This window comes from Empidonax traillii, unplaced genomic scaffold (assembly GCF_003031625.1).
Source record: "Empidonax traillii isolate 1590-97213 ecotype Southwest subspecies unplaced genomic scaffold, ASM303162v1 scaffold25:size3598162, whole genome shotgun sequence".
NCBI classification, from domain to species: domain Eukaryota; kingdom Metazoa; phylum Chordata; class Aves; order Passeriformes; family Tyrannidae; genus Empidonax; species Empidonax traillii.
Genome location: NW_020955218.1, coordinates 3,513,328 through 3,524,762, shown reverse-complemented (window position 1 = coordinate 3,524,762; position 11,435 = coordinate 3,513,328). Strand labels below are relative to the sequence as shown.

The following is an 11,435-nucleotide window of genomic DNA, read 5'->3' as shown; positions in this document are numbered from 1 at the left end:
ACCTCATCACTCTCTTCAACTACCTGAAGGGAGGGTATAGCCAGGTGGGGGTTGGTCTCTTCTCCCAGGCAACCAAGAATTGGACAAGAGGACATGGGCTCAAGCTCTGCCAGGGGAGGTTTAGGTGAGATGTTAGGAAGAAATTCTTTACGGAGAGGGTGATCAGGCATTGGAACAGCCTACCCAGAGAGGTGGTGGATTCAGCATCCCTGGAGGTTTTTAAGCAGAGATTGGATGTGGCCCTTAGTGCCATGATATAGTAATTGGAGTTGGATCAGGGGTTGGACTTGATGATCTTGGAGGTCTTTTCCAACCCAATCTATTCTATGATTCTATGATTCTATTCTGAAATAAATGAATTAATAGAAGACAGGTGTTCTGGATTAATTCCATGCAGACAAATTACACTTACCTTTATGTCATAGCCATATGTCTCCCTGATGTCTTCATCAGAGTCTGTCTCCTCATCATCATAATCCAAAGTCTGCCGTGGGGATGAGGACACGCTCCCTATCACTCTGTTAAAGGCTGACTGCTGAAAACTAGTCAGGTGTCCCTAAAAGAAAAATGAAATACGGGAATGAAACAATGAAATTTCCAGAAAAATCTGTACGAAAGCTAAACAGGTACTGACAAAGAAGGCAAAGCTTCCATTAGATTTTGATTCCGTGTTTTTGAATAATAGTGACTAGAAAGATCTGGATACTTTTGTTCAGTGCTAGGAAATTACAGCTTCTGGTTGTACAAACTTCTTCACCACAGCATCACCTGACCCCAATCTAAAGATGAAGAGGTCAGCTGTGAAAGTACCACTGCCTTCCTACAGGCCTCACTGAAATCTACTAACGAGACACTAAATGCCTAGGAACGAAAATCCATAAGAAACTATAAATACTGAGACCTTGGATTCTGTCAAGAGGGAAACGGAATTGGGACACCAAGGTAGCAACTGCTTTACGTACCTTCACGCCCATACCCAGCTGTTATGACTGATGTGATGTTTCTTACAGGCAGTTGCTACTGACAGTGAGCACAAAGCCACAGAGCTGTTCCTGCAGCAGCATGTAGCTGGCAGAAGCAGCCAGAGCCTGATGAGCTCCAAACTAAGTAGTTTCAACACATCTAATCCTCAGCTTTTAACTCTCCTCCTCTCTCCCCCAAGCTTCTCCAAGACAGATAAGGCATTTCGACACACTAAATTAGGACAGGCACAGTAAAGAGCAAGATACCCCCATCTGTACCTGCAGGTCGGGGTTAGCTGCTGCTTTCTGTAGCTCTGCACTGATGATTTTCTCTGTTTTCTCCCGTGCTGCTTGCTCCACCATTCTCTGGCTGAGCACAGAAAGCTTGGCCAGAGCAGAGGACAGCTCGTCAGTGGCCAGTGCCTGCCGCGCTCGGTCCTGCCAGCTCATGGCCCGTTCCGTCAGGCACTGCAGGGCCTCCCCCTCCGGCAGCCGCACTGGCAGCTTCTGCAGGGACACCAGCAGGGACAGGATGGTCTCCAGCCGCGGCCTTCGGGAACGCATGCAGAGGGGACACAGGAACTTCACTTCTTTGGCCTGCCAGCTGGAGCCCTTCTTCTGAGAACTTGTTTTGGGAAGGGGCACACAGCCGCTATGGAACCAGTCTTTGCACAGCTCGCACTGCAGCATGAACCCGCTCGCCGTTTTGCGGCATATACAGAACTTGACTTCTTCAATTCGGTCCACCATTGTCATCTTGGCCAGGTTAGCTGCCCTGAGAGCATGCATGGCTTCAATCTCCTTCTGTTCCCGATCCTTGAATACAGCCACCTACCCAACAAGGACAAAAAGCAGGTCATGACATTCGCAGCTAAGAGAGATTTCATTATTAGCAACGCAGGAAAAGAAAAAAGAAAATCAAACCCAAACATACAAAGATATCTCCCTGTTTAAACTAGCTCAAAACTTAGGAGTTGTATGATCTAATTAAAACCTTGGTTAAGATATCTCCTCCTCAATTACTCATTACTCCCTTGAGTGCTTCTGACAGAGATACTATGTAAACTTAAGATAACCTTCTGAATATCTACAAAAGTTTCTGAAGTTTATAATTACATCTGTCAAAAGACCAGCACAAGAACAGGTTTTGATTCCAAGGAAGAAGTCAGAATCTGTTCCATCCATCTGCCTACTGAGACAACGCAGCTGAACATTGCTGCAATGTTGACTCAGCACCAGAAGCATCTGAGTGACCAAATATCTTGCGAAGAGACATTTCCTCAGTGTTTCCATCGAAGTAACTATAACAAAGCATACTACAGTAAGACAGACTGTGTATAAGCCATATTAATGAGCCTGCATATATTTTCTCTGTTCCCAGAGAAAGGGCAGCCAGATGACAACGCATTCATCTGATAAGGTGCACGAATATCCTCCTAAAAAGGAGGAATCAAACTAAACATTCCCTCCAGCCCAGTGTCTATGACCAAGCATTTAGAGGCTGCCCTCAAAGTTGACCTAACCAAATGTGTCTTGGTACACGTTAAGGCAGAGCTGCACCTCACTGCACATTACTGCAACACGACTTCAGTAAATGTTAATATAAGATGAGCAGCCACAGATATTAACCCAAGAGCATTTAAGAGTTACACACAGCCCAATTCATATTAAATACCACCACTCACACTCTGAACCGTGCTTCCCTCTACCTTCACTGCTGCTAAAGCTGAACCATATTCCTGTGTCAAACGTATTATGAGAGACCTGTTTCAGTGAGATTGATTTATCAGTTCTTTCATAGGATTTCTACATAGATCGGAGACAATGTATCAGGAGATACCACCTTTTCTTGCTCCTTACCACAGCTGCAGTGTCCCTGGCCTCTTCCAGCCCATCCTCCAGTTCACTTAGGGATTCCAAGTCAAGATCTTTTTCTTTTTCCTTTTCCTTCTCCATCAACTCCTTTGCCCTCTTCCGCCTATTCTTGCTGCTCCCATAAACACCAATGTCAGTCCGAGGGCTCAGAACCTGGAACACCAAGAAAACTGTCAGAGCCAAGGATGACAAGAACACAAAGAAGTTCTAATCTACAATCTTGTGATATCAGGGACACAATAAGAGAACATCTAATAGAGGAATTACAACAATGTCACCAGAGAGCAAGAAGTACTCAGTAATCTAACACCTCTGGTATCTGTCAACTAATGCTACAAGAGAATAAACAGAAAAGGATAAAAGTATTTCATACGTATGAAATTTGAATGCAATCAGTACTACCAGAACATGGCAGGTCAAATTGAAAGCCACAAAGTTTTCATGGTTAAGCTACCATACAAATAGCTAACTAAAATACTGTATGCAGGTAGATATTAATAGTTTAACATTCACTTCGAGGCTCTATATTAATCACAAGTCTTTAAAATCTGCCATTATTTCATGTTTACATCAGCAGTTTGGTGGCTGAAAGAAAACTAAAAATACACTACGAGCCTTTTAATATCAAATATAAGAAGTTGCAAAGCACTTTTAAGGACAAGAATAAAATTTTAAGTTACCTTGACTAGTTGGAATGCATACTTAAATATGACATCTAGCAATTAAATTCAACATAGGAAAGTTCAAATTGCTACATTTAGGAAAATCCAAAACCAGAAGATATTAAATAACTAGTTAGACAGAAGAACAAAGAGAAAAAATTCATATCTAGAGCGTACGACAAAGCAAACAGAAATCAGTGTGATGTTGTTGCAATAGGGGCAGATCCTACTGGGAAACACTAAACATCAGTATCCCCTTTGAGACATTAGATGTAATTATTGCACTTCACATGGCACTGGGGAAGCCAGAGAGAGAGGATGTCTAGTTTTGGACATCTCACTATATGTGAAGACAAACTGCATAGAATTAACAACAATATAAGAGAATGAAAAATATAGCAGTTGACCAAACTTGAATTGTTTTCCCTAGAAAAGGGAAGCCTGTCAAGTAGATATGATAGATCTTCAAACACATGATTGATTTTTATTAAAACAAAGACAGTGACTAAATTCATTGAAGTGAAATAAACAGTAGCTGACTTAATTTTTCTTAAAACAGTTTTAAGATATATTATCTATTTTCTTAGCATTTAAGCAGTGAGGTAAGTTAAAACATTCATCAATTCAAGATAGCATCTGGGTCCATTTCAGGCCTACATTTCTACAATGACAAAAAGAAATCCTTTGCTTTCCCTCTCGCTTCAAAAGTAACAGATGAGGCTGTCCATACATAAACCAAGACTAATCAAACAGACTTTTTGCCTTTTTCTTTCTCTTCACCCTTTTCATTCTTTTCACCTGAGAACAGCTGAAATTGTATTTTATTCTGAAAAGGAGCTGCAATCCACTGTAGTTGAAGCAGCTGTTTGCTCTGGACCACAGAAGGCCACCAAGGTCAGTTTTTGAAGGCTGACAGAAGTGCTGCTCACCTGTAGCAGACTGTAGCTTGAGTTCTTCTTCAGGAAGGTCCTTCCTGTGCGCTCTCTCCAGGCTCGTGCTGCAGCTACCTGAGACTCCAGTTGTGGCAGCGCATCCAGACGCACTGGTATCGGGCGGCCTTTGGCAGACAAGCTCTCCAGTTGCTCCAGGTAGGCATAGTTGCTCCCATTCTGGGGTGAAAAAAATTTTTCTAAGCCAGCAGTTCCAGCATGGTATCAGTTGCCAGTTTACTTTCAAGCCATACGCTATTTTGTCACTGACTAAAATAGAGTTTCATATTAAAGGAAAGGAGGGCATCGTTTCAATCTTACTGTTATTTTACAAATCCATCTCATACAGCTTTTATTTTACAGTGGTGGCCAGCTGGTTTAGGGAATAAGACAACACTCCATTTTTATATGATTGTCTTAAATGCTGTCTGCTTAACAGCAAGCTATTACGTGTGAATTGTGCTTGGGCTGATGTGAAATCCATTGGAATTACCAGTTCAATTTACAACAAATACCTGATATAAGACTAGCAGTTGTAGTCCAGAGATAAACACCTAGAAATATCATGGAAGTCTGGATCAAGTTCTTTGGGTAGACTAATAGAAGGAAAGGCTACTGAGCTAATTCATCTATTTCAGACAGAAAATTCTAGCCACCAGTGCCATTAAACCTCACACCATTCTGGGGAGAAAACACAAATAAAAAGCATTTCCATAGCCAGATTCAAAACTGAAGACCTGTGAGCAGAGCATCTTATGTTGCACCAAAATATCTCCACTGACAGTATGCCAAACAGTTTCGATACCAAACCACATCAATGAATTTGCCAGCTTTTACGTCCCACTAAAATGCATAAAAGGAAGGGAAATAGAAATATGGATAGCCAAGGGGGAAACAAGAGCACAAAAAGAAAATGATATTCAAGCATACCAGCTATACATTTAACAGCTATAGCAAAGCTCTTCTTCAGGTCACCTTTGTGGGTAGAGGTGCTAGGAATAAAGAATATGTCTAAACAAATGCAAGCAGAAGATTCCAGTCCCTGCTGTAACCCCTACCTGAATGGCCTCCACTTTTGCTGTCCAGTCTCTAGCCCGCTGCAGGGCTTCTTTCAGTGCCAGTACATTGGGCAGGTAAGCAGGGATGTTCTTTGCTTCATTCACGATGCCCTCCAGAGCCATCATACTTTGGCGTGGTCTAGAGTAAGAAAAACCCAGTTCCAGCCTTCTCTCAAAATGCCAGTTAACTACAGCCATAAATTTGACAGGCTGGTGATGCAACTTCATCACTACACTGCAGTGTAGGACACCATGGCTCTCTGCTTGGAGGGCGCTACCAGCTACCAAAGAACAGGAGGTGAGAAAGCTGATGGACTTTGCACAGTCAAGTTCAAAAGGGCAGATCATCACAGCTCCCTAACATCAAGAAAGCTGTCCCAGGTAGCACACTCACGGTTCTCTGCTGAGAGGGATGAATAGCAAAGACAGCAGTAACACTAACAGCCTCCTGCCACTGTGCAACATGATAGGGAATCAACACTTCTGCAGTTCATCAACAACCTCAAATCCCACTCTTGAGCAATTTAACTGCTGGGAAGTAAAAAGGACACCCCAAAAGAACCAAGGCATTACAGCTGCACTCTTCAAAAGAGGATGAGAAACACAGAAGTGTGTGACCTGTAAGAACAGTTTGCAAAGGAACACTCACCTGGCCTGCAGGCAGACCTTGGCCTTCTCCTCCCACCTCTCTGAGACTGTGAGCAACTCCTGCAGTTCAGCCATGGCTTTCTCTACAGCATGGTGTGGTGCCAAGCCCACACCCGAGTCAATCAGCTTTTTCATCACATCCAGGGTGACTCTCTGGGGATCCAAGAGGGTGGACCTCACCTCATCCAGCCACCGTGCCTGCTGCAGCTCTTGCTTCAGCCTTGGCAGCTCAGGAAGTTCTACATAAAGGCCAGAGCCCATGTCTATTAACTCCTGCAGCTTGGAAGAGTCTGGAATCTCATCCATCATAGCTTCTTGAGCACGCTCATGAAATTCTTCCACATCATCAAGCAGATTCTGAAGTAACATACAGTAAAATCAATTAGGGAAAAACGCCCACAGAATCAAAAGGGAGATCTGACTGAGGGATCAGTCAGCTGTGAATCTGTTTGTGATCATCACATCATCAGTCAGAGCTTCTACACACCATGCCAGCTAGCTGTCACAAGCCATCAAGTCTGACACATATTAAGTAACAGACCATCTAACTTATTTGATGGCCTAATGTTTCACACCCGAGGCATATTAGCTACATCAAACCCTGCACCCAAAATAGTATGAGTGCAAATGACTACAGATCCCAACAAAACAAAGTATTTATCACTGCCCAGTCAACAGATTTTTAAAATAGTGGGACGAAAGGGGACTTCTGCAAACAGATCATCATTTCAATACAGTGTCGGGGCAGTACAGTAATGATGGCAATACACAGCAGAACAAGACATGCCGAGGAAAAATAACAAGCCAGAGATGTACAAGAACATGAATTCCAAAAGATCACTGAAGTAACAATGATGATATTATTCACTATTTCCTAAAACAGGCCCACCACTTAAAAGCATCAGGGATTTATTGCCTGAAAGGAAAGAAATGAAAATGCAAAGCCCTGTTATTAAAGGAGACAATTTCACAGAAAGCCAACTGCACTGCTGCAGTTGTCCTCATCCTCATGTTTTGGCACTGCAATGAAAAAAACCAAAGCCAGCAGACAGGAAAGAATCTCTGCAGGAGATTCATTCAAGGACATTCAACCAGTATACTCAATTGATTCCCTCCCAAGTCTCTTAAAAAAAGACAGATATTTCTGACAGCAATCGATGCCACAATGACGAGCAAAACCTGTATTTCCCAACCCTTAGCTTCCTGCCCTTTCTGGCTGATGATTCTTCTCATGACTCTAGAAACCAGAAGGCATTCAAAAGAAAGAACAAGACACGCATTATAAAGATTTTGATTCAGGGAACCTATGCTGAATGCTGCATAGTGACAACAGTAAATTATTACAGCTTCATAATTACAATGCCTTTTGTGTTAGAAAATACTCATCATCCAACATGACAATTATTTTGCTATTTATTATGATGGATAATTGCATTCAAATGCCATGCCGAAAGCTAGTGAGTGCTTAGACATAAATGATCATTATCTGACTTCATTCATAAACTAAGAGACTACAGTTTGTAACCAGTAAAATGATAATATTTATTTATTGGCTAGTGATGATGCTGAAGCTTCAAGAACATGCACAGGCAGAGTGCTTGAACTAGAATCAGTTTCCTAATGCTGGAGTTTGGGGGAAGAAAGACTAGTTGGGAGAAAGTACTTAGACAAATTAAACTGTTAAGAGTTTATTGTACACCTGCAGCTCTGTCATCTATGAATTATGTTTTAATTAGAAGCAGGTTTTAAACACATTACAAACAAAAAAGCCCTTTGCAAAAAATTTTACATGTCTATGAATACATGATGATAAAATTTCATTAAAAAATACTAGTATAAATAAATATTTTTGGTTTTTATGTGGAAAGGAGGGTAGTAAAGCCATCCTATCCTATGAGGATGAGAATATACTTCCCACTCTCTACCAGCTGTTGGGAAACTCATTAAAGAACACCTCTGAATAAGATGTTGATTAGCATGAACAGGCCTGGCTAAACTGCATCCTGGAGTCCTACAGTTTTCTGAGGGAACCTGTTTTCCACAAAAACATGCCAATATCATAAAAACAAGAAGAAAGTCCAATATAAAGTCTCTCTTATCAAACACTGAACTACCATGGAAAAGTTAACACGAAATTAGTGAATGAAGGACATAACAAACATTAGCAAACACTTCAGGGAAAAGAGGCCATCTCAAACAAAACTAATTTATCTTTAACCTGTTTGGTTACGTAGCAGTAGCTGCACATATGGTCATGTTTAGAATTTTAGGCCCTCGAACATACAGGTTAATAAATGGTTAACATACATCTCAAGAAGCATTTCTCAAGGTGAAAAATCTTTATGAAGACTGCTTCTTGAAGGAGTTTTCTAGAACTTGGTTAGTAGGTAAAACACTATTTAGCATTTCATCATCAGTGACAGAGAAACAAATTAAGATTGCTGCTGAAAACACTTGCTATGATGCAGGTTGCCAGAATGATAAATGCTGAGGGAATCAGTATGATTTGGATTGCTTATTAGTCTAGATTCATTCCCAGATAGGTGCAAAGATATATATGAAGGGTAAGAAATGCAGGCCATGCATACAGATTAAGAGGGCTGTAACCTGGAAAGCAAGGCTGAGAAGTATTTACAGAATAACTGACAGTGTGGCTCTGCTTTGCCTCTCCCCTAAAAAACCACATCAGTGTAACCTTCATAGATTTCTACAAAACCAAACAAAAGGTAGGACTTAACCAGAAATTTCACCCCTACAGATAACATTAATGATGCTGGAATAAGAGTAATTGGTTCAGAGAGATAAAACTGGGCCATCTGGACGAGTGGCAGGTGAGGGGGGGTCTTTTATCTGCAGTGAGACCACCCCATCTGGCAATGCCCACTGCAACAGGCACCGCAAGAAGTGCACACAGTCATGTAAAGTGCTCTGTTCATTGCCCAAATGCTGACCACCACGTGCAACACCCCCCACTGTGTCAGACTGCTGCACAAGAACACAGGTATTCTTCCAGAATGCAATGGAGGCCAGGTGGAAGTAGAGTATCTCACAGGGCATTAGATATCCATGCTCAGGCTATCAATTTGAGAATTGCTATGACTACAGCAGCATAAAAATACAAACACCATCTCATTGATGTGTTAGAGACATGCTTACAAATGAAATATATGTTACAGGAAATATATGTTACATTCCAGGCTGGAGAGACAGCAACATGTCATCAGCAAAACTTCAATGACAACAGCAACATTTCCCAGTAATGCAGGAAGAGACTGTGCTTCCTTTCTTGAGGCCACAGACATCATTGCAAAGCAGTCATATGCTTTACATCAAAAGTTAGAAATGAAACATCCCACTCAATCCATCTCTGACTGCAGGACTAATTCTCAAAAAAAAAAAAAAAGAAAAAAGAAAAGAAAAAAGCTTTTCATCCTTTACACCAGGCAACTTTATCTGTTTTAAAAAAATACCACCACAAAACCAGAACAAAGTAAAAAGCACAACATTATCTAAGGAGCAGATGCAAACTTACCTTTACTTGTCGGGCCTGGCTGATAACACATGGCAAGCTAAAAAGCTGCTGTACAAATGCTTTCAGCTCCTCCATAGTCAGCTTGGTCCGTGTCCTTCCACCGTCCTGGCTCACTCTGCTGCATCAACAGACAGAATTAAACAATACTGGGGGAGAGATAAAATAGTGATCCCTGGATTTACTCCCAGTGACAGAAAGCTAACACAATTACTGAGAAGTTACAAAAAACGTTTAATCACCTGAGAACTCAAAATTAATTCCAAAATCTTGAAGTACAAATTTAATTTAATTCCCCTCAGTATCTTCAAGGGAATTACCCTGCTCTTCAAGAGGTACAATTCCCTAGCTAACTTTAAAGCCAAGTTTGTTACAAATATGTAAAAAAATATAGTCCCATACAGTCTGCTTCAGGCAGCTCAAGAATTTAAGTTGACTGTTGTGACAGGCACTGACAAGAAGTCTGAGATATATAACAGCAACAAACCCTGAAAACAAGTCTTATTTTCTGGTGCATTCTCTTGTAGCCAGAGAACTGCTGAAAGTGGACTTGCAACAGAGGACTGCTATTGAGCAGGACATGTTCTGCAAAGACTGCCATTAAATATCACTCGAAGCAAGTAAAACAAGCCCCGAATGCAGTACAAGACTTTAAAGTGACACACGGCACAAATTAAACACTTGGTACACATATCACTGGCAGGCACAGCTTCACAAGCAGGACAGATTTCAAACACTTAAGAGCTGTTTCCTGCTAACGAATCTACCTTTTATTACTATAAAAATGTTAAAGACAAAATATTCAATCTCTCAACCTGTGGACTTACATATAACAGTAAATGTAAAATTTAGATTAATGATCAAACATAGTTATACACCAGCTAAACCTCAGAGGGGAAAAAATACTGCAGGCTTTGACTTGCTACAGCAGACAGTGAGGGGAAATGGTGACTGCACCAGAGCTGCTGTGCCCCCAAAATCCCTGCACAAGAGCAAATGGGATGCAGGGCTCCAAGAGACAGCACTATAGGGGGGGGCACTGAAACATCCCATTGGCATTTTATCCCTAGTCCAACCACGGACTGGTGCAGCATGAGATGCTGCACAAAAACATAGAACTATCTTTGCCCATGGAAACTCACAGCTCCCAGAAGAAGGGAGAGATCTAGGATTAGGATATTGGTCACGGTTTCACAGCTACACATCAACTGTTTTTCGGGTTTATACATAAAGAGATGGGTAATGCATATGCTTTCTTTTGCTACACTTGAGCATGAGTTTAGAGCTGCATCAACCCCTGCCAAATTTTTTCTGTTTGAGCACTTACTTTTAATTTGCTTTTTTAATAACCTTATCCTTTGTGTGTGATCCTTCTCAATGTGTTAAATATGAATATAAATGTTAAAGAAGCAGCTAAATGTGACCATTGTAATTACATTTCCTAATACTGTTCAAAGAAGTTTTAAAATCTTTCTCCAACTTGAATTTTGTAAAATATTGCTATGTAGCACACAACAACCCTCAGACATATATATACACAAGTTCTTTCTTTGTCCCACAGATTTCTTTCAGCTTTAGATCAGACACACCATTCCAAGTTGCCAAATCTGCCCAGACTTTCTTGGGATAGGGCTGAAAACCCACCAAATAATTAAATGAAGAGTTATTTCTTCATATATATATATATATATATATATATATATATATATATATATATCAACCTTCTCTCAACAGACCTTCAGTTGCTAAGATAGATAGATATAGATATATAT

At 41.0% G+C, this 11,435-nt stretch overlaps 1 protein-coding gene across 1 annotated transcript in view; it reads right to left on the bottom strand.

Moving 5' to 3' along the window:
- The window catches only part of KDM5A (lysine demethylase 5A), a 54,884-nt gene that overhangs the window by 16,784 nt on the left and 26,665 nt on the right, over window positions 1-11,435 (bottom strand). Inside the window, exons 18-24 of the mRNA XM_027906145.1 lie at window positions 9,667-9,784; window positions 6,136-6,491; window positions 5,487-5,625; window positions 4,429-4,608; window positions 2,823-2,990; window positions 1,242-1,793; window positions 413-556 (exon numbers count right to left, since the gene is read on the bottom strand). Coding sequence (XP_027761946.1) covers window positions 413-556; window positions 1,242-1,793; window positions 2,823-2,990; window positions 4,429-4,608; window positions 5,487-5,625; window positions 6,136-6,491; window positions 9,667-9,784 — 1,657 coding nt within the window. The remainder of the gene's footprint in view (window positions 1-412; window positions 557-1,241; window positions 1,794-2,822; window positions 2,991-4,428; window positions 4,609-5,486; window positions 5,626-6,135; window positions 6,492-9,666; window positions 9,785-11,435) is intronic.